A 23,626-nucleotide genomic window follows, 5' to 3' on the forward strand; every position below is an offset into this window, starting at 1 on the left:
ATGTATAAAAAACACATTTCTAAATTCAGATGATTTAAAAATAGCATTTTATTTTCAGGTTGTGGAAATAATAAATAATATAAATATAGAAAATAGTCTTATTCGGTCATTCTGTACATTCATAGTTCACTTGGTTATAAGTACATTATCGTGATTGGTTAAATCAATGAGCAGGATTTGATGCATCTATGAAGCCATTTCTGTTGGGTTCATGTAGGAAAACCCAGGGAAGATCTCACTGGCGCCCCCTGGATGCGTCCTCCCGTTCACACCGACGGACGCAGGAACCGGCTGTACCGTAAACTCAGGATCAATGTAGCAGATGTCACAAGGGCCAGACTGTGGAGACAAGTGGAAGAAAAATAAACATCGGGGTCACTTTTTAAATATTATGATAACCAAAAGTATCCCTCGAGCAAAATCTTCTAAAATAGAGCAGCACATGACTAGATTGGACAGTTTAATCTAGTCATATGATCTATTCCTTGTTTTTTAAGGAATAAAGTTGCTTTTTATATTGCAAGAGGTAAGAAGAGACATAGATACTATGACTGGGACGATACACTTGGGTCGATCCAATATATATCCCAATACTCTGGGCCCAATACGATACATATTGCAATACAATAATAGGCTATTCCAGTGCTATTCCAGTGCAAAGAATTTGAATTATTTCATGATAACAAACTGCGATATTTTCCCCGGGGGAATTTAATAAGAAAGCGCAAGTTGAGTTTCCAAAATGTTAAATATGTTAAATTATATATAAATCAGTCCTAAAGCATTTCTTCAAGGTCTCACTCCGTTATATTTAACTGAGATTTTTGATCATAGAGTCTCCGGTCTACCGATCGAATGGTTCTGGATGTGCTCAGGTCCCGGTACAAACAGTGGGGTGATCGTTTCTTTGTGGCTGCCGCCCCTCAGTCTGCCTGTTCTTACAGATCAGCCCCTTTTCAAGCCCAGACTAAAGACTCATTTTCCAAACTAGCTTTTAACACCTAGAATTCACTGAATTATGTCTAGGATGTAGAAATGTTTTTAACGGTTTGTAGCTTTCTGTGAAGCACTTTGGTCCTCCTGGTGATGTTGATGAAGCATTTTAAAAGTCTGACTTTATTGTTTAAAAATTAATCAGCATCAAATCTGAAATCTGGATTCAATAAGACTGTATTTAAGTCAAAAACATTATGTAGTTGAGTATCAAGTGTACTGCGATACATTGTTTCCGATACGATACACATATCACAACATTAAATTGCGATATATTGCAAAACGATATTTTGTTTAATAGATACTGTATGAATAGTACTGTAGGTCTCTGGTTGAAATCCAGAGCAGTGTTGGCCTTTCATTGTGTGAAATTTGTATGTTCTCCTTTTGTACATTTCCTCTGGGTGCTCTGGTTCCCCCATCAACATAAAGACAGCTTAGGATAAATCAATAAATAGATCTGAAGACCTGAATGCTGTACTGTGGTCACCAAGTTCTCCTATGCCTATATGCAGAAAACAACTACTCGAATGTGATCCTGTCTAGAAATGTGAGCATATTAGATAAGCCCATAAACTGAACCCGGGCTCTCTCAGAATAGATGCATGTTCTTGTTTCTAAGGATGTTGCAAGAAGAAGAAGTTCTCACCACATTTGGAATGAAGGGAGGTTTTATTTTCTTGGCTAAAAGGTCGTCCCAGTTGATAGATGCAAAGAACGAGTGTCGCTGAAGCTCCTCCTGAAATAAGAACACTTTATTTGTATGTTCTATGCATTTTAATCAGTGTTTATTCCTGCAATTATACTGACCACATCACAACTCTCCCCTAAGCGCTTGGTCACGTCTCTCTCCAGCAGTCCTTGTAGCAGTGACTGTGCTGCTTCAGATGCCCCGCTGGGAAATTTCAGGGGAGCGTGGAGGATATTTTCAAACATGTCTGCTTTGTTTCGACTGTAAAATGGAGGCTACAGAGAGAAAGAGAGAAAAATAAAGGAAATAAATTAGTCTTTTCATAACTCTATCATCGCTCTATCATAACTCTATCAAAACTCTATCATAACTCTATCATAGCTCTATCATAACTCTATCATAACTCTATCATAGCTCTATCATAACTCTATCATAACTCTATCATAACTCTATCATAGCTCTATCATAACTCTATCAAAACTCTATTATAACTCTATCATAACTCTATCATAACTCTATCATAGCTCTATCATAACTCTATCATAACTCTATCATAACTCTATCATAACTCTATCATAACTCTATCATAACTCTATCATAGCTCTATCATAACTCTATCATAGCTCTATCATCGCTCTATCATAACTCTATCATAACTCTATCATAACTCTATCATAGCTCTATCATAACTCTATCATAACTCTATCATAATCATAACTCTATCATAACTCTATCATAGCTCTATCATAACTCTATCATAGCTCTATCATAACTCTATCATAGCTCTATCATAGCTCTATCATAGCTCTATCATAACTCTATCATAACTCTATCATAGCTCTATCATAACTCTGTCATAGCTCTATCATAACTCTATCATAGCTCTATCATAGCTCTATCATAGCTCTATCATAGCTCTATCATAACTCTATCATAACTCTATCATAGCTCTATCATAGCTCTATCATAACTCTATCATAGCTCTATCATAGCTCTATCATAGCTCTATCATAGCTCTATCATAACTCTATCATAACTCTATCATAGCTCTATCATAGCTCTATCATAGCTCTATCATAACTCTATCATAGCTCTATCATAGCTCTATCATAGCTCTATCATAACTCTATCATAGCTCTATCATAACTCTATCATAGCTCTATCATAGCTCTATCATAGCTCTATCATAACTCTATCATAGCTCTATCATAACTCTATCATAGCTCTATCATAGCTCTATCATAGCTCTATCATAGCTCTATCATAGCTCTATCATAGCTCTATCATAGCTCTATCATAGCTCTATCATAGCTCTATCATAACTCTATCATAGCTCTATCATAACTCTGTCATAGCTCTATCTTAACTCTATCATAACTCTATCATAACTCTATCATAACTCTATCATAGCTCTATCATAGCTCTATCATAACTCTATCATAACTCTATCATAGCTCTATCATAACTCTATCATAGCTCTATCATAACTCTGTCATAGCTCTGTCATAGCTCTATCTTAACTCTATCATAACTCTATCATAGCTCTATCATAACTCTGTCATAGCTCTGTCATAGCTCTATCATAACTCTGTCATAGCTCTATCATAACTCTATCATAACTCTATCATAACTCTATCATAGCTCTATCATAGCTCTATCATAACTCTATCATAGCTCTATTATAACTCTATCATAGCTCTATCATAGCTCTATCATAACTCTGTCATAGCTCTGTCATAGCTCTATCATAGCTCTATCATAACTCTATCATAGCTCTATCATAGCTCTATCATAACTCTATCATAGCTCTATCATAGCTCTATCATAACTCTATCATAGCTCTATCATAGCTCTATCATAACTCTATCATAACTCTATCCTTGCGCATTCCAAGGCTTCAATTTTGATTTCTGGATATTTGGGAGCCGAGCCAGATTGAGGAGCTTCCATTGCTTTCGTATCCGCCGCCATTGCCAAATTACAACATGCGGCGCAAATACTTGACGTCACCTACAAGCCCCGCCTCCCCCGCTCGCTGAATGGTAGGCTGAAAGTCAACCGATGTAACGCGGCCACTGAGATCAGACCAAGACGTACATGTAGGGAAATTATAGTTGACCCGAGTTTACAGATGGCTAAGGCCAGGCTAACTATTATTTCTTTAGCTTCTTGCAGCCTATAGGCCAGTAACTCATTTGAAAGCTAAGACCCGCAAAACTGATCTAAACAGGTCTTTTTCCTCGTGTTATTGCCATGTTGTTGTCACTTTTTCATCCTGTTTTCATCACTATTTTGTTGCTCTTTTGTGGCTTTTTTGTTGCTCTTTTGTGGCTTTCCCCCTCCGAGCTTTCTGTGGCTTTTTTGTTGTGTTTTTGTCTTCGTCTGTCTAATGCCAAAACGGAGAAAATCTGCTTGGTGAAGACATCTGCGGGAGTTATAAGTGTTTAACCTTATTTTGATTGAACCCTGTTGCTGATGGGAGAGTGTGACCACAGCGCAAAGACTTCTCCAGCCCATCCCAAAGATTCTCAATGGGGTTAAGATCTGGACTCTGTGTGAAAATGCTCTCCTGAACCACTCTTTCACAATGCAAGCCCGATGAATCCTGGCAATATTGATGGAATAACCTGGTCACTTATTAATTTACTCACCAGGCTGAAAAGCATCTCAAACAGGACACTGCCCAGGCTCCACCAGTCCACCGCGGGGCTGTAGGGCTGTCCCTGGAGCACCTCTGGGGCCAAGTACTCAGGGGTACCGCAGAACGTGTGCATGACGCCGCCCACAGCTACTCCCTCTTTACAAAGACCAAAATCTGTCAGCTTCACGTGGCCATCGCAGTCCAGCAGGATGTTTTCTGGTTTGAGGTCCCTGGGAAAACAAAATAAGTTACTCATACTACAACTACAATTAGTGCCACAACAGCTACTCCTACTGCTGCTGTAAATACTACTTATACTAATACTACTTATACTGTAGGTCAGGAGCGGATTCTTGCATTGTTACTTTTCCCCATGTCTGTACCTGTAAACTATTTTTAGCGAGTGCAGGTATCCCAGAGCCAAAGCCATTTCTGCGGCGTAGAAAGATGACCTCGCTTCAGGAAAGGAGCCCTCTCTCTGAAGGTGGAAAAATAGCTGCAAAAATAGAAAAGAGAGCAACCTCATCAACAACACCTGCTATAGGAGGAAACTGGTTCAGTTACAGTGACCGTAGAAGATGACGGTGGCAGGGATTTTTTGTCACATACCTCTCCTCCGTTCACGTAGTCCAACACGAAGTACAGAGTGTTGGGTGTTTGGAATGAGAAATGAAGCCCCACCAAAAACGGGTGCTCCAGGCCCTTCAGCAAAACACTCCTCTCCACCATCACGTGCCGCTGCTGCAAAGGAAGAACTCATTTAGGTCAGTATAGAAATTTAAAAATACACACATATCCAAAGTCAAAGCTAACATAAAAAGAAAAGTTTTACTTTAAAGGTGCTGTTGCTGATTTTTTCATGACAAACAATGAATAAGGAAGCCACTAAATTAAAATTAGTTGCAACTTTTCTAATGTAATCGTAGCTTCTTTGCAAGGACAAGTTAATAGGCACATTTCACAATGTACAGGGTCACTTTTCAGGGTCACTGTCACAGAAACGATAGAATACTAGCCATGGAAATTCGTGACATTGATACAAATGCTTTGTAATTAGATGCACAGTGTTTTTCATATAGATATCTGAGTTTACAATACACTAAAGAAGGACAAAAACACATTTCATTTCACCACTAGAAAAAAAAGGTATAGTGCCTTTAATAAGGTTGAGTTACGGTGTTATTTTGGGGGTTTAGCCAGAATAGCCAGGCAGAATGTCACTTTTTTATTACTTTTTTGTCGGATTTTGTTGCGTTTTCATTACTTTTTTTGTTGATCTTTTGTGGCTTTTTTGAGGCTCTTTCCCCCTGCTTTTTGTGGCTTTTTGCTGTGTTTTTCATCACAAAACAAATTTCGTTTCACCACTAGGAAAAAAAAAAGGTATCGTGCCTTTAAAAAGCTTTAGCTACAGTGTCAGGGTATTAGGGTTTAGCCAGTATAGCCATTAAACATTGTAAGTTTGTAAGGGGGCAGCATTAAAGGAGCTTTACCTGATTTTACTTCTAGAAATGGAATGAAAATAATTGTATCCTCCTTTAGTATTTATTAATATTTTGCAAACTCAAATGTTTTTAGGGAAAACAGCGTGCATCAAATTATAAGACATTTGTAGAAAATTTAATAAACTTTCAGGCAATTTTTGTAGCATTTTTGTGAACGTAACCCTGCAAGTTGTGAAATTTGCCTATAAACTTGTCCCTGTAAAGAATTTGGATGCTACAAAGATGTTAGGAAAGTTGTCGGCAATCAAAAAATCAGGTGTAGGACCTTTAATGCAATGGTCTTTCAGTGCATGTGGGAAACCATCTGGCAAATCACTGTAAAAGTGGCACCAAATCACATATTCTAAAACAAGAAACTAGTGAAGATTCGGCAAAATCAAAGCCTAATCAATACCCAAAATAAAATTCTATAGTTGGTTTGTATTACTGTCAAGCTGACGACAACGTGAGGCATAACTGACCTCTTTCCTTTTGACAATGAAGTCTTTCTGTAGCACCTTCACAGCATAGTAGCCTCCCTGAGTTCTGTGTCTCGCAAGAAGCACCTGCAAGACAGGAATTCATTTATCTAATTTTCCATTAAACAACACCCAATCAAAACCTGTTGGAAGGCTAAAACATACCTTCCCAAAACTCCCTTTGCCAATAAGCTTCAGATAGTTGAAATCAGATGGCTTCATTCTGTACAAGAAACAAAGCATAAGTAATAGCAGCAACAATAGTAGTAGGTTTTCAAAGCAGTCGTAGTGGTGATTATGTTTTTTCCTCTCGATTGATACTTACAGAGCAGTTTCGTGGTCCGTTGGGCTCTGGAAGAAGAAGAGAAAAAGGCACAGAGTTACGGTAAAGTCAGGGGGTCAGGTATATAGTATTTCGCGTCCTGTCAACAGCCTGTAAAAGCCCCAGTGTGCTCACCAGTGTGCATTCCTCCTGCGCCCGCCTCAGTCTGCCCTGGCCACGCAGCAGTTTCTGGGTCTCCGAGCTTTTAGGGGCACAACACAATACAAGTGTTATTAAAAAAAATAATAATAATGTCAAAACCAGCAGCACTAAATTGTAGGGCTAGGGCTACTTTACACCCACACTGACCCCTGACCAAACCTGGCAGAGCTTATTGACATTACAGAGCTGACGATTTAAACACCCTTGTGTCAAAAAGCCAAAGCCAAACGTTGCATAAGATCATTTTAACGACCTACCGTTTGCAGAGCTGTTGGCTGGAGACTAATTTGTGAATGAAGTCAGTGAAGCCCCCCTTCTTCCCTTTGAGCAGAGCTGTGGGAGAGAGAGAGGGCACAGAAGGTAACTTACATAAGTGTTCACAAGCCTTAATTAGTTTTAATGGCACTTTGGTTACTTTAGAAGGTCAACATATATAACATTATCTCCAAACATATTTTTCAGTAAAACTTGGTGGATGTAAAGAGAAATTTGTCAGCCACATATTTCATCATTATGTGCCACTTAATGAAGAATAATGTGTAAATATGCGAGGGTTTTATAGCAACATATCATTAAACATATCATACATTTGTTCTTACCAGAGAAAAACGTCGCAATCCCCTTCATCTTTGAGTAGGTCAGCGGTCGATCCTGTGTCACGGTCATCTGGACAGTTTGGTGGAAAGACTGTGATCGTCCGCGACAGAGCAGCGAACCTCCAAACTCCGCAAGTCCTGCTGCCGCTGCTTAAATGGGGATCTTTCCGATGACGGGCGGCCGCGCTGCTGCCTTCAAGGGCCCTCGGATAAAATGCGATTACAGATGCGCACGTCCCACTTATGAAACTATATTTAATACATCCATGATCCACACATGGGCTGCTGCTGGTGGTAAATGTAGCCTGTAACAAAACAAATGAAAATCAGTAAAAGTGTGGCACCTAAACTCAAACCTTATAAGAGACAGAATTTAAAGACTAGGGCGAAAACGGTGTTCAGAGTTAATTTTTTTTGGTCTTTTTTTTTTAGCTTATATTTATATATTTCACTTGAGAAATATGCCAAAGCTGAGCTCAGACTAAAGCCATCCAGGCTATAGCGATAAGATACACACGGCAGAAATACCAATGATTCCGCTGTCATGTGAACGCAACACTGTGACCCAGCGCCCACGCACGAAGGCCACGCCGTGCAGGGGTCCGTCCAGGGGTGATAGCAGGCTCGAGCTGCCCTGAACCAGTGGGCAGACTGGAAGGACAGCCCGAGGGCACGGGACGACTGCGTGGATTGGAGTAACATGGCAACCCGATGGTGAATGAGCTAATATTTGTGAATGCTTTTGAGTTTGATAAACTTAGACTGACACTGGGTTGATCTGTAGACAGAGGTAGGAGACATTGGAAAGAAAGAAAGAAAGAAAGAAAGAAAGAAAGAAAGAAAGAAAGAAAGAAAGAAAGAAAGAAAGAAAGAAAGAAAGAAAGAAAGAAAGAAAGAAAGAAAGAAAGAAAGAAAGAAATTACTTACACTAGCTTTAATGGGGATAATCATCTTGAGTTAATCCTGCTTATTTTATTTAATAGGGTGTTTAGCAGTTTGGACTCATCTAAACTAATCAACAAGCCTTTTCTGATTTCAAGCCATTTTAAGTTATTCATCTCTTGTTTACCCTTTCCCCTTCAGTTATAGGCAATTAAATCTAAACCTTCCCAAAGTGCCACATTCCCCTTTTTGCAGTGCAGGGTAAGTGGCCTAACCTTTCAGTTGTTCAGGTTAAGCTGACCTACATTAAAATGTAAGAGTTGGTCTGCAGACTTCTATTATGTAACATAGACTGCCTTTCACCAGAACTGGGTTAGTGGCTGAAATAGCTGGCACGGGTTCAGTCTTTTCCATGGGTATAGTTTTTATTGGACTTCAGTATAGACCCCTCTCGTCCGTGATCCTTGTAACAGCGAGACCTTTCAACACGGCCAGTCTTAATGGCTGACTGATATATGGCCGCTTCCCGGTAGGATTTCTTTTACATCTTGTAAAAAATGTGTTAAATGTTTTTACGCGTCAGTTCACAACAACCAGCAACAACCCGTCCATTATGATCTTAAATTATTACTTAATCATGAATAAACCTCTCAGAATTCCTGTGCAGTTTTGTCTTTTGATTATGGAGACTTCAGGTTGGCAAAGATTATTGTCTTGGTTCAAAATTGGCAGCTGTTTTCATATGTTTGCAAATATTTTTTATTTTTTTGATTATTGTTTTTATTGTTTGCCACTTAAAACGTCAAGTTTGTATTTAAAACTTTAAGCTACTTGTCAATACAATACACAAGAAGTAGTAGTAGTAGTAGTTTATTCGGTCAGTTCATTCATTCCTTTAAACGTAAAAACATTTCCAATTCTTTGTGTACAACACGACCGAAAGGGTTTAGGCTGAAGTGAAAACTTAGAATGCCTAACCCAGTTTACAGACTTCCACGAGAGAAAAACAAAAACAAAACACAAACATTAATAATGAACAATATCAAGTGTTAAACAGAAGAGAAATAAGCATGTATCTGAGGTTAAATATATGTACAGGAGCTCGTCATATAATTAGAATATCATGAAAAAGTGCATTTACTTCTGTTATTCAACTTAAACTGTAAAACAAATAAAGGCAACTTATCTCACTTTGCATGCAATGAGTCTATATCATATATTAGTTTCACATTTTAAGTTTGAATTACAGAAGTAAATGAACTTTTTCATGATATTCTAATTATATGACGAGCACCTGTATGTATGTATGTATGGGCTCCAGTCTTTCTAATCTTTACATAATATTTATTATTTATTACTAATGTTTCACCAAAGAAATGATCAAAAGCCCTATACATGACTGACAATTATGTTGTTCTCATTCTCAGTAGCAGATCAAGACATGAAATAAAGGGGGTTACTGGATTAAAGGGTCTGGTAGAAATGGGACACTGGCCGCACGTCAGGTTTGTCTCTATATGTTTATTCTTAGAGCAGTTGGTTCAGGGCAGAGGCTGGTACACCGTGTCTTAGTTACTGCTGCAGAAATCTGATCCCTGGACAGCAACCGGGGGGGTGGTTTCTCACTATTTGAGTTCTGACGTGAAATACCCCATCTCATTCTAAATTTGCTGGAGGTGTGACCCACAAATTTCATGAGCATGACCCGGTCTCGTGCCATACATGTGCTGACTGGACTGGACCCGTGTGGCGTGTGGAAACTGACATCACTTTACAGCTGATAAAACGGGTTCACAGACACTCAGGAAAATTGAAAAAGCCCTGCAGTGTAAGTCAGGATATCAATCATGAATGAAAAATGTATAGGACCTGGCAGGGTCTTATTTGTCTGATTATTTTAGGCAGTGTGTCCTATATAAAAGTACAAAAATGATAAATAAGTTGTAAAGACAGGGCAGAAACTTTATTATTGGCAAAGTACCTGACCTGAAACAATGAGGCTTCTTTCAAAAATGTAATTAAAATGAAAATAATGTATCCAATGCCTATGTGAGCCTGATTTTGTGCAGCCTTTTTATGACTGTCATGACAAAAATACAGCTTGAATTAGACTTAATACATGATACTAACTATTAAAGTGGTGCGACACCTGCAAAGGAATTTAGTTGTCCATGCCTGTTTTCAGATTAATGTAAATATCTTTCTCAAAAAAACATTATTTTTCCATTTCCACCCATATTTTCCCTGGAGACATACATGGTTGTTATTTTATTGGGGGTCTGAACCTTAATTTAAAAAAAAGAAAGAAAGAAAGAAAGAAATCCATTTGAGCAGATGGATTTGGACCCCTCCTGGAGCCGCCACCTTAACGTGGTGGAGGGGTTTGAGCGCCCGAATGATCCTGGGGGCTCTGTTGTCGGGGGCGTCGTGCCCCTGGTAGGGTCTCCCATGGCAAACTGGTCCTAGGTGACGGGTCAGACAAAGAGCGGTTCAGAAGCCCCTTATGAGAGACCAACAGGCCCGTGTTGAATCGTGAGGCCGTCCTTCTGTGGACCCACCACCTGCAGGAGGAGCCATAAGGGGCTGGTGCAATGTGATTTGGGCAACTCCAACAGCTGCCCCCACGACCCGGCAACGGACAAGTGGAAGAAAATGGATGGATGGATGGATGGATTTGGAGCAGAAATAACGCAGTACTCAATGTCCCCTGTAGATGGCGACGATGAATCAGGATCTATTCCAATGGATTTCATAACTCTTGGATGGCCTCAGTAACCTTTAGAAGTGTGGACTTATTCATTGCCACAGGTCACGGCGAGTGTCTACGTTTAGATGATTTGTAGGCCTATGTATTAATGAAATATGCTAATGTTATATTTTAGTTTTACATATTATTGGCTAGTTTTGATGTAGCCTAATACATTTTAAAAGGTTGCATATTTACTATGTTTTCTCCTGGGGTTGCCAAAGAAGGGCACTTCTTAAGGTGGGCCGGCCAGTCTTATGGACGGATGTTTTGGGGGGGAGTTCAGTGCCACATTAGTGCAATGCTTTTGAAAATGTTAATTATTTAGATGGATAACATCAGTTGCATAATTATATATATTTTTTATTTCAGTGAAGCATAAATTTGAATGAAGAAATGTTCGACATGACAGTGATTTTTAAGCTGTTGACAGGAAGTGACGTATATAAAGGTAAAGTTCCATAGCAGTTTGACTCATTTCCCATGTGTTTGTTAAGTGGTGACGTCACAGCTGTACTTCCGGGTCCACAGATGTGCAAGAAACTACAAAAAACTCTTTATTTTATAATCAATATTTCTCAATAGAGAGTTACCGAACATACTTATTTATCAGGTCCATTAGCTAAAAATGCTGTACCTACTGCTATAAAAGTAATATTTACCAAAATCGGTACTTCCGGTTTAGCGGAGGAAAAAGTAGCAGCTACGCTAACCCCGGAAGTAGTGAATTTGGTAAATATTACTTTTTTAGCAGCATGTGCAGCATTTTTGGTCTGAGAAACAAGTAGGTTCAGTAACTCTCCGCTGAGTTTCAGAAATATTGATGGTTGTTTTTATCTTTTTTTTTCTCGCATAATTGCCGGTCTGCTAGTACCCGGAAGCGGAAGTTGTGACGTTACACTTAACAAACGTATTGACAGGTCGTCACGGCAACAGTTTAAAATGGTTTGCCTTCAGCTATGTCACTTCCCGTCGGTGTCCAATAAGGAAGTGAAACCATGAATATCACAAAAATGGCCAAACTAAAGAATGCTGGGTACGATCTTTAGCACAATCTTAAAGCAGTACTAAGTAACTCTTCCCCCTTGAGGCCATAAGCGCAACTGCAGGTGTCGTAGCAAGTTACGATTGATAGATTGTTTTACTTATTAATTGTCTTGGAGAGTAAATACTACACCGACAGGAAAGGCGAAGGGGGAGAGGGATATTCTACATCCAATTACACAATGGAAATAATTTTTTTCACTCAAACTTTGCTGTAAATACTGTTTAAAGTGACGTTAGCCCGCAGTTAGCTTTGCCCGTTAGCATGTTAGCTTCTTCTTTGTGATTCCATTAGTGTGTATTGCTTTCTCCGGGCCGGTGGTATTCAAGTTGCAAATATGGTTTTCTGGTCAGAGACACCAGGGGGAGATGAAAGACCCTCCAATCATCCCATAAACACTTGTATTACCCCCACAGGGACTATGGGAAGGATTTATTAAGGTAAACACGTTACTACTGCTTTAAATATAATTGTGTTCATTATGTTTTGGGGGGAAATTTGTCTAGTGTGTCATAAGCACAGTTGCAATGTCTTCAGCCATTCAGGGCGGGGTGGCCAGTCAAATTCCATCGGGGACCAGTGCCTCTCTACGTCCCCCTTTTCTGATCTCTTATTTTTATCTTTCTTTTTCCCCCTTTTTTTTATGTTATTGCCTATATGTTCTGTAGCCTATTCATTGCCCTATTCGTTCTCCACTCGAGCGAATCCAATTTTGCAAAGCCTACACATTTACAATACTAGGATTACTAGATACCAGCCACTTTTTCTTTTTTCTTCTGACTTTCTGATGCCTAGGGGCGCTTCATCCCCGCGCTTCCACAGTCGCGCGTCCCAGGGCCATCGGGAGCGCGCACGGTGAATGGGGCGGGGCGCGCGCACAGTGGGATGAGAAACTTGTCCCGGATATTTACCCAACTCTCTCTACCTACCTGGCCTCCTCCGACGCACCTCGCCAAAGGTTTTACGCGGCGCAGAAACAGATGGATATGAAGCGTTCCCGAGGCGATGCGACTGAGGTACTGGCGCTGTCTATTCTCCTATTTCCGAGCTCTTCCACACAGACACGCTCCTGGCGCTGTCCTACGAGTTTAGCGCCTTCTTATACAGAAAGTTATGCCCTTGTTGTTGGGTGTAGCGCGAGGAAACTTCAGGTTGTCAACAGGTTCCTTGTTCGCGTTATGGGTCAAAGTACAGCGAGGCCATAAACTGATTACTTTGTCATACGCTGCAGCAGATCCAGAGCCCAAACATAAACAGACTGGTCTCTTGTGCCTTGACATGGATGTGAACTTCTCCTGTGCGTGTGGGAAATGACTGCAAGCAATGGCCTTTTAAAAGCTACTATGACAGCACAGATTTTATATTGAGAGGAAGACAAAACACAAAGACTGTTGTAATTTCTTGGTTTATTTATAGAGACCATACCAAAGCAGATTTGTAAAAGTCCCATGTGACATAAGCCTATAGAGTCCATAATTGCCCACATATGAATTACACAGCCTGCATGAGTGTTGGTTTGCGTTTCCAGCTTTATTCATTGTTTTACCACATTGTAAAGTTATTATGTCATGGTTTATCTAGGGGCCTATAAATCTGTAAAGATGTTACACAATAGCTACTGTTTATACACATGTTTGTAGTTTAATGTGTTTTCTTATAGCTATGCAAAGTGACAAGTTGTCAGGATATGTAGTAGATGTCGATATATGTTTACTTTGTCATAATTATTTGTTGGTTGATAATTATTCCTGTATTTCCAATCTTCATTGTTTTACTATTTGTTACATTTATTACGGAAAGTGATTTGGAATTGCACAGTGTCTGCTCTAATATATTCCGAGTCCGGCCTGTTGTTCAAATATTAACTCAGACCCAGAGTCCTTCATAATGGAGACACAGAGTGGCTGGAATCCATTAATACCTCACCTGCGAAAAACAGCACAGCAGCTGTTTGGACCGAGGCTCATGTCAGTGTTGGACATGAGTTTGTTTTGTAATTGGTCCTAAGCATTTTCATCTCACCGGTTCCCTTTAAAGGCCTTGTCTTGTTTACAAACAATGACCTATGGAGTAATGCGGATGGGCAAGTTTGTGCAAATGTGGGTCGCTTTTGCAGACAGGCCATTACCCAAACTTTTCTATGTGTATTTGTTTTGTTCCAGTTCCCTCAAAGACTCAACAGGGGGGTCTAGTCTAAGGGTCCCTCAGGAATAAACCATGTTTTCTACATTTTTAGTATTTCTTTTAAATATAAATATTATTACAGGTGATTAGATCTCAGTTTTGAGAATCTCACCTGGGGGGTCTGAGGATATACCGGTCCATCCTGGAGGGCCACATTTGGCCCCTGGGCCTGACCCCCTGAACTGAACTGTTAGTTGCTGTTGGAACAAATGCCTAACTTTCCCAATGCATTTCTAGCATTCTTCAAAGGCATGAGTTCATGAGCATGTTTCATACTTTTACTGTCACAGTACTGTTAACAACGAATGGCCGGCTTGTTCACAATTGATGAAAATGCTAATTTGATACAGACAGGGATTAAAGACATATGCTTGACTCCTGTTTGCAAAATGTCTCTCTCCACTCTTCATTGTACTTTTGTGCTGTGACCAATAAAACCCTTACACTTAAAAGAAATAGTATTCCGTAATTTATACTTTATAGTAGGCTTGTCACGATGCATTTTTGGGCTCAATATCTGTACATTTATTAGCTTTTCCCCTTTATTTTTTCTTGCAATACTTTGATTTCTAACAGAAGCAAATTGAGTTACATTATGTGAGAGGTCGAGTGAGCCAAATAAACTGGGTCTGAAGACAAAAAAGGAGGTCCGAGGCACAACCGACTTTTAAGTAAAAATCCTTTATTTTCGTGGGACAATAAAGGATTTTTTACTTATAAGTCGGTTGTGCCTCGGACCCCCTTTTTTGTCTTGAGTTACATTATATTTCATGTTTATTGCAGCTTGTGTGGTATTTTAGGATATGGTTATGCACTTTTAGAGCAAAGGTTTACTATCATTTTTCTGCCTGAGAATTGACAGTATCTCGTATCTTTAGAGTCAATAATATCGTTCATCGTGATACTTTCCCCCCTTAATATATACAACTTCAAATTTGTTATCGTGACAGGCCTATAAAAAAAATAATAATAAAAAATGAAATGGTTCCAATAGCCCCACTTACTGCTCACCATCAGGAATCCCCAGGTTTCTGTTGTAATTGCCTCATGCGCTGGTGTGTACAGTCGTAGCGTCCGACAGCTGTTCTGGGATCTGTTTTGCTCTGTGCATGGGCGTGTTTAGCTCTGAAAAATATTTAGCATTCTTATCATTCAGTTGTGTAGAAGGCGGGGAGATGCTGGAGAAGAGGGGCATGTTCAGACCCAGGCCAAATCTTGAGGAGTTACACAAACACACACACAGGCCCTGCTCACATTCATAGTACATTACTCACCGCGGCCTGTGCAACTCTCCCTCTGTATACAGTTTATTACTCACTTCGCAGTGTCGTTCTAAGGGAGGAGCTCACTGACAACAGCCTCAAAACATCTGACTCTGTTTTCGATGACAGTCTGTGTTTGGTGATGCCCGGAACAGACCATAGGCACAAATATGCTGCCACACTTCGGTCTGTAGGGCAGTAATAGCCTCGTAGTATGGAGAGAGATTGAATAATGCATGAAATTATACACAACAAGTTTCAACCACACAGTCTCAGTCTGTTATTATTTGTGTGCCTGCAGGTGTCCTCTCTGTGACGATCCGAGGGCTGGGCCTGGTGTTGAGAGGGAGGAAGTCACAGTGGGACAGACATGCCCAAACCGGACCTGCTCTGCCTGGTTCAGCTTCTGGACGGCAACATCCAGACCTTCAGAGTCAGCGTGAGTTCACCACAGCAGCACAGCCAGTCCCGTCACCAGCGGCAGAGACAGAGACAGCGCACACACTTCCTGTCTGTCGCTGGGATCATATGTTGCTCCTATCGGCCTCGAGCAGCACTAATGATCTTAGTGTCAGGGCATGATTTAGTGACCGACTATTTTTTCCTTTTCTCATCGATCCGCCTTCCCTGATTATTCCACGCCCTTGACTCGAGGACATCTGCACTTTTCATGATTTGTTTTATTATTTTACATCTTAAACACATAGAGTTTATGGAAAAAATAATTAAAAGCTGCATCAGTAAATCGTTCTTACTAGCATTACATTTTTTATTTGGTTTGTGATTTTTGTCTATATTAAAGCTATACTTCTGGAAATGTTTTTGTCACTTGCCCCCCCCCCCCACCTTCGCCCCTCACTTCTCCTCCTGAGGGGTGTGTTAGGGTGAGGATGAGGGGGAGGAGATGTGAAGTTCGTCTCTACTGCGGGACAACGTTGGCTCGCGATATAGTGATTCAATGTGGGAATCCAACAATTCTGTAAAGGCAAAATGGAATATCTGAGGTCAGCTTTAAAGGTGCATTATGCAACTTTTTATTCAGAAAAAAAAGTTGATATTTGTGCGTGTGTAACCTTGAAGTGACCCAGCGGCTGTATGAGTGGCCAGCATGGCGTCTCTACTCTCGATCACAGTGGTCTCTACAACGCTCCGGGATCAAATGTTTTGTAGGTTTTCTGGTGAGAGGCTCTGTAGGCATTGGAAACCTTCCAAACAATTGATTCTGGAGCGTCCTACAGCAAGTAAAGGCACCATGCTGACTAGGGCTGGGCGATTTGGACCATAAGTCATATCCCAATATATTCTGGTTTAATATCGTTATATACGATATATATCCCGATATTTTTTCCGCAAAGTGAGAGCTGTGAAATTAAATGTTAAGTCAAAGTCAAAGCCAAATACGAGCAGTTTTATTGAAAACTCTCTATGAAATGTAAACATAAACATTGTATAACAAAGCTCCGTAAGGTGCACATTTAAATAAAAAAAAAACATCTTCAATAAAAATAGCCTTGACAATAAAATAGGGCAGCATTTATATATTAAGAGATAACAAAATAAAGTGCTCAGTTTAAGAATAAAGAAGTTTAAGAATAAACTTTTTTTTTTTTTAATCAGCTTGAGATTACGTGTTTCTTTTTGTTCACTTAATAGCTCATCTGAATTTCAAATATCCCAATATGATCTAATTCCATATCGGGATATTTTAATGAGATAATTCCATATCTCATTAAAAAATATATCGATATATCTTAAATATCAATATATCGCCCGGCCCTAATGCTGACATGCTCATACAGCAGGGGTGTCCAAAGTGCGGCCCTCAGACCAATTTTTGGTGGCCCTCTGCCTTCTTGCTGAATCGGGACACATCATCAGAGATAGTCCTTTTTATTTGAAATGTAATAATTCTACACAATTCTAACCAAACGACGAACCTTTTACTGTGAGACAGAGCTGGCATGAAGGTTTTGAGCATAAATAAAGGTGTGGGGCGCAATTTAAACCTCTGCTAGTCAAAGGTTTTGCGGCACACATCTATGGCCCTTCACCTCGTGTTCGCTTCAGTATGCGAGTCACTACAAGGTCCCCCCCAAAAAAGTTGCATAATGCACCTTTAAAGTCACTGTGTGCACGCTTTAAACGTGTCTGTTTATTACCATTCATATTTTTTACATTTCAAAGAAGACTTAATATGGATTGCTAAACTAAAACAACAATAATAAGTATTTCAGATCATGTTTGTAGAAGTATACACTACAGAGATAGCAGATTTTGAAGTAATATTGCATAATATTGTATTCAATTATACATTTTCTTGTTTGCAAAAGTAAAAAAAACGACACTCTTTGCAACGTTTCAAATTGTGATGTTCTGTTCAGTTGTGGTTGTTTACGCAGCCCGCTTAGATAACACAACCTTTCACAGAATATATGTATTTATAAAGAGACCCTGAAAGATTCATGAGAGCTGCATGTCTCTTTCAATAAAGATATTGTTGTTCAGGTTATATAATGGAACTAACAGCCCAGTCTACTGTAAATACATTTCCCTTTGATCTGAAGTCCACGTAAATACTGGTAGTTAAAATGCAGCACTGGTCTCAGCATTTGGAGAAACAAAAGAAGCCCCGTGCTTGTATGTTTAACAAACCGTCTGCTAAATGCCACAGTTTTGGCTCAGGATCCTGTTTGATTTTCAGAAGCAGGATGAAGGAGTGGTTCTGTTGGACCAAGTGTGCGACCACCTGGACCTGGAGGAGAGGCAGCTCTTCAGTCTGCAGATCAGAGAAAACGGCACCGCCATCGCCTCCATCGCCGCCAACACGCTGTCTCCTGTGAGCTCCCTCCGCACATTTCAGCCCGGACAAAATAACTCAGATGATAAACTCTGTTCATGTATGGGTTTTAAAGATACGTCTCCAGGGCTTGACATTAACTTTCATTTTGGCTAGAAACAGATTTATGCCCACAAGTGACTTTGGCCAGTTGAACCTTTAAAGGAATTGGCCACAGTTTTTCCATATTGAGATATATTTTTACCTGAGCTTAGACAAGTTGATGGGTACCTGTGTGGTCTTTGTGCGTGTGCTCAGTCACGCAAAAAGACCTAAGATGTTGTTAGCATTCAGCCTCTCCTCCTCTCCTCTATGGGGCCAAATGGGGGTGAAGTTAGAAGCGGCCAAGCTCTTCCACCTTTCCCCTATTTAAATACGGTTACACGATCCAAGTACTATAGTTATACAAAATTAAACATGTCGATTTTCTCAGCGGATAAAAAGTGGTACTATATTATAAGGCGTAGTAACACCTTAGGAGCACTTCAGAGTTCTTTACGAGTCAAGATATTACTGCGGGGAGACTTAGGGGCCGATGTTGTGTTTCTAAACGCAGCTTCACAACTGGACAGGGGCTGGACAGACACCCATGACGATGTTTTACACAGCAGTGGTCCCTCCCCAAGCTTCATCTCCTGCAGACAGTACCAGACTGGAATATTTTGTGCTGCTATGGGTGGCGGTGGGTAATATGGCACGTGCTGGTGTTTTGATCACATTTCTGCAGCCGTGCTCTTTAACACTAGCGCTAGAGCTGCTCATGTCTCTCGAGACATGAATAGTGTTTCACTCACAGTGGGTTAAATAGTTTGTAGTTTGTCTTGCGAAACTTATGTGTGCGATGTTAATGTAAGAGGAGAGCGAAGAGGAAGCTGTGAGAGCTTGTTGTAGTCAGCGCTGCTTGGAGCCGACCACACTCGGCCTCGACCCCTTTTCTCTTTTTAGGCTACAGGCAAAAGCACAGGCGAACCGTTGCTTGAACACAAGATACCGACTTCATCTTGAGCAGTGCTGTAGTTGCGCTTGGTGGAAGATCGGGTTTCTCCCGGTTTCTACTATCTTCTAATGTGAACCATATTTTGAGAGACCCTATGTAGACATGAAAGTTTTTTTGCAACTGAAGGGTCACAGGTTCTTTTTCAGTGGGCTGCAGACCTTTCCAAACAACAGATGATACATTGCTTTGTAGTGCTTGATTGATTATTCTACAGAAGAGAAAATAACAGTGTATTTATATGCTTGTATTTGGGTGTCTGTCCTGAAAGATTATATTACACATTATATTAAATTAATAAATGTTGTTTATCAGAATTGTGGTTGGTCAAAACCTTAGTAATGTCTGAAGCAGACTAGTGGCCAGTGAGAATAAAAGCTGTCTAAAAAGTCCTGTCGGTCACACCTGTTTTCTTCCTCAGAGGTGGTTAGAGCCAGAGAAGCCTTTGAAGAAACAGATAAAAGGTAGGTCATGTTAGTTTTTCTATGTATCTGTATCTTCCGGTTATGCATTCAGGGCTGCACAATTATAAAATTCATGATTTTCAAGATTCAGTTCACAGTCGACATTTTAAACCTGTTCGGGAGCATTAAAGGGGTTAGATGCAAGTTGACCATTTTACACTTACTACTGCCACCTCAGGTCACACGTGTAACTGCACCTTCTATATTAAGGTCGTGCATGACGGCAATTCAGAACCAAAGTAACAACTTTTTGAGGATTTTAGAAGCAGTTGTGGTGAACAGGTCTGGGCTCATTCTACACATTAGGACATTGCTGGAACATGTAGGGGGAGGAAAATACATAATTTTAACATCCTGTCCGTTTAACATTTGGGAGAAGATTTTGAAAAATGTATAATTTGAAAATAATTCAAGAATCAAATGCATTTCAGAACATGTTTGCAGAGGGTACTTGGAATTATTTCCAAAGAGAAGTGCAGCAGAGTGGTATTTCAATACTTCTTCCAAAGTAAAGTTAATTTTAATGATGTTTTTCAGTACAATCGTTGACTGATTTTACATGTAACAATACCTCAAAGAGAAGTGTTTGCTGTGTGTATTGTATTACAGAAATAGTTGCAGCATTTTGTCTAATTGTAACTATTTAAATTGTTTGTTTCTTGCAGAGTTAATAGGCTATAATAGTTTCAGTGAAAGCTTCAACCCTAAACGAAGTGTGTGATTTTTTGCAGGTCTGGCTTCTCCATTTTATTTGAACTTCCGGGTACGATTCTTCATCTCAGATCCCAACTCTCTGCAGCACGAGCAGACAAGGTGATACTTCATACATTCTTTAGACTTGTTTCCTCAGTTACTACCCACCTTTAATATTACATGACTTTGAGGTGGACAATATGGTAATTTAGGCAGATCATTATGGTGATTGCAAGCTCATTTCTCCTATAGGTCTTAATGAGTGACAGATTAATTTCATCAGTCACAGTGAACTGTCAACGTGAAACAGATATAGCTTAAGTTACATTTTAGTTACTGTCTAATATAGTAACATAACATAGCTTTATTCATTTCATGTCATACTGCATTGCCCACCTCTTCATCTGTAGTTAACCAGCCAGTGACTGATATGTTTTTTTGGCTGGTGCTTGTTAATAACACAGTGCAGCCGATAACAGATAAGCTCCTCTGATGTTTTGAGGCCAATATTTGTGGCTTGAAATCATTTTTAGCCAAATTATAGTGGCCGAAAGTCAAATTAAAGAAATGTCTTCAGCAATGATTGTTTTTGTTCGCCACAAGTACAGCTTAAGCTTTCAAACATGGCTTTATATTTTATTTAGTGGACATGAGTGATGGTGTTCCTCTTTCCCACAGGCACTTGTACTTCCTCCAGATCAGGAGTGACATCAGAGAAGGAAGGTTGGTGTGCACATAAAAGGGATGTAACCAGCGCTTAATGCCGGGCTGGGAAATACATTTTTACCAGGGGCCACAGAAGGACTTAAACCAGGAGTAAACCGGACAAAACCGGTCTAATTCAGAACAAAAATAAACGATTAGGGGAGGAATAAGGTCGACTCTCAACCAAGAGTCCAGGGCACTTCCGTCACACAGAAAGCACCTCTGCGCTCCTATAACAGTTCCTGGATCTCTAACGGGGTCAAATTAGCCTCTTAACCCCTGCCTTAAGGGAACAGGCCACTGTTTTTAAATACTGAGATATGTTCTTATCTTTGCTTAGATGAGTTGATGTGTAGCTGTCTGGTCTTTACGCGTGCGCTCAGTCAAGTAAACAGAGCACAGACGGCGTTAGCAAAAGCCTCTCCTCTTCTCATCTATGGATCCAAACGGAGGTGAAGTTAGAAGCAACCAAGCTCTTCCACTTTTTCGCTATTTAAATATGGTTACATGAGCCTGTACACAATCCAAGTATTGTCACACAAAATTAAACATGTCGAAAAGGGGAAATATATTGCAAGGCGTAGTAATATTACTAGGCCTTCCAATATAGTTCCCCTTTTTATCCGCTTAGAAAATCCACATGTTTAATATTGTGTGGCTCTACTTGGATTGTGTAAAGGCTCATGCAACCATATTAAAATAGGGAAAAAGCGGAAGAGCTCGGTCGCTTCTAACTTCACCTCCATTTGGATCCATAGATGAGAAGAGGAGAGGCTAAATGCTGACGCCGTCTGTGCTCTGTTTACGTGACTGAGCGCACCAGACCAGACAGCGACATATCAACTCATCTAAGCAAACGTAAGAACATATCTCAGCTTCTTGAATATAGTGTCAAAACAGGCAACAAAAAAAGTGACGAAAAAGCTGCAAAAATACGAGGAAAAAGTAACGTCAGTGTGGCGACAATGTGAGGAAAGGCTGTAGGCTGTAAGTTCTAATCGAGAAGCTTTTAGATTTGGGTGCAGCTGAACTGGATAAAACGTGTTCGCTGAAGGCAATGTAACAATGCGTAATAGCAACACCGTAATTGTTCTTTTTTTTACTACATATTTTGTGGTAATAATCAATAATAAGTGGAACAGCAGATAATTTTACCTGGAGTTTTTACAATATGAGAAGAGTCATAGTAATCAAATAATGCATTTCTACAATACTCTGCCTCCCTGCTACATCCATGAGCTTATTATGAGCTCATTATGATTTTAATACCGTAGTGTGAGATTATATGCATCGCTTGCTGATGGGCATCTCGTTACAGCCTTTGTAAAGTGTAATAATGCTGTCTGATTGCAGGTTGAAGTGCCCGCTGAGTGCTGCTGTTGTACTGGCCTCATATGCAGTCCAATGTAAGTCAGGTCCCACTCGACTGCAAACCTCCTGTTAACCCTGTTTACTGTGTTTTATATTAGTACTGGGATTGACATCCAACTATTGAAATATTTTTTAATTTAGCTTGGAGCAAATTTATTCTCACTTACCACTTTGGCCTCGAGGATTTAGTTTGTGCTTATATTGACGCAAGCAAAGGATTTAGTTCCTGTAGCCATTTTATGCTTAATCTTCCTGTAGAAATAGGCCTGACCTTCAGATGTTTTTCTCAAAGTAATAGGAAATAAAAGATGACCATAATTTAAAAGATGTACAAACCTTGTGAAAACAAACTTTGTGAGATTTGAATAATCCTTGTTCAGACATGAAACCAAATTCATCAAAACCTATAACTTAAAAATTAAAGTCTATGCAGTAGATCACGAAAAAGAAAAACTACAAAACATAAAACTAACTTTCTTCTGGTCTGATAAAACATTTAATTTGGTTTGTCACTTTTGAGTAGCCATGATGACCAATAGGCCTGTCATAATAACAGAATTCGAAGTTCGATATATTGCGATAAACAATACTATTGAAGACCTTTTAAAGGAACAGGCCACCGTTTTTTCCAGTCTGAGATATGTTCTTGCCTGAGTTTAGAGTTAATATGTACCTGTCTGGTCTTTACGTGTGCGCTCAGTCACGCAAAAAGACCAAAAGACCAAAGATGTTAACATTTAGCCTCTCCTCCTCTCCTCTATGGGGCCAAACGGGGGTGAAGTTAGAAGCGACCAAGCTCTTCCACCTTTTCCCTATTTAAATACGGTTACGTGAGCTTTTTTTTACATAAAATTGAACATGTCAATTTCCTAAGCGGATACATAGGGAAACTATATTGTGAGGCGTAATAACACCTTAGGAGCACTTCGACGTCCGGGCATTAATATCTTCACTTTTCTGCGCAGACGTCAAAGTGCTCCTGGTGTCATTACGCCTTACAATATAATTCCCCTTTTTATTCACTTAGAAAATTGACATGTTCAATTTTATGTAACTAGATTTGGATCGTGTAAACGCTC

General features: G+C 39.8%; 2 protein-coding genes across 4 annotated transcripts in view; one reads left to right on the top strand and one right to left on the bottom strand.

The window, feature by feature from the left end:
* Positions 1-59: 59 nt before the first annotated feature.
* Positions 60-7,545, bottom strand: sgk2b (serum/glucocorticoid regulated kinase 2b). Its single transcript, XM_079560875.1, has 12 exons — positions 7,369-7,545; positions 7,027-7,102; positions 6,743-6,809; positions 6,611-6,636; positions 6,451-6,508; positions 6,289-6,372; positions 4,935-5,066; positions 4,709-4,821; positions 4,336-4,555; positions 1,804-1,959; positions 1,643-1,732; positions 60-339 (listed from the first exon to the last, which is right to left on the bottom strand). Exons 1-12 carry the CDS (start codon positions 7,433-7,435, stop codon positions 187-189), a joined length of 1,242 nt encoding a protein of 413 aa, XP_079417001.1. The 5' UTR covers positions 7,436-7,545; the 3' UTR covers positions 60-186.
* A 431-nt stretch (positions 7,546-7,976) lies between these two features.
* ptpn3 (protein tyrosine phosphatase non-receptor type 3) overlaps positions 7,977-23,626 on the top strand; it is a 33,150-nt gene continuing 17,500 nt past the window's right edge. The window contains exons 1-7 of one of the 3 annotated variants that reach the window (XM_079560754.1): positions 7,977-8,079; positions 15,786-15,923; positions 18,186-18,320; positions 19,736-19,778; positions 20,510-20,591; positions 21,150-21,194; positions 22,530-22,582. In XM_079560754.1, the coding sequence (XP_079416880.1) occupies positions 15,855-15,923; positions 18,186-18,320; positions 19,736-19,778; positions 20,510-20,591; positions 21,150-21,194; positions 22,530-22,582 (427 nt within the window). In that variant the 5' untranslated portion in view covers positions 7,977-8,079; positions 15,786-15,854. Of the gene's footprint in view, positions 8,080-12,873; positions 13,055-15,785; positions 15,924-18,185; positions 18,321-19,735; positions 19,779-20,509; positions 20,592-21,149; positions 21,195-22,529; positions 22,583-23,626 lie in introns of those variants that run through there. The other 2 variants (XM_079560755.1, XM_079560753.1) reach the window with 2 other exon arrangements.

The sequence above is a fragment of the Gobius niger genome (genome assembly GCF_951799975.1).
Source record: "Gobius niger genome assembly, chromosome: 8".
Classification (NCBI taxonomy): Eukaryota; Metazoa; Chordata; class Actinopteri; order Gobiiformes; family Gobiidae; genus Gobius; species Gobius niger.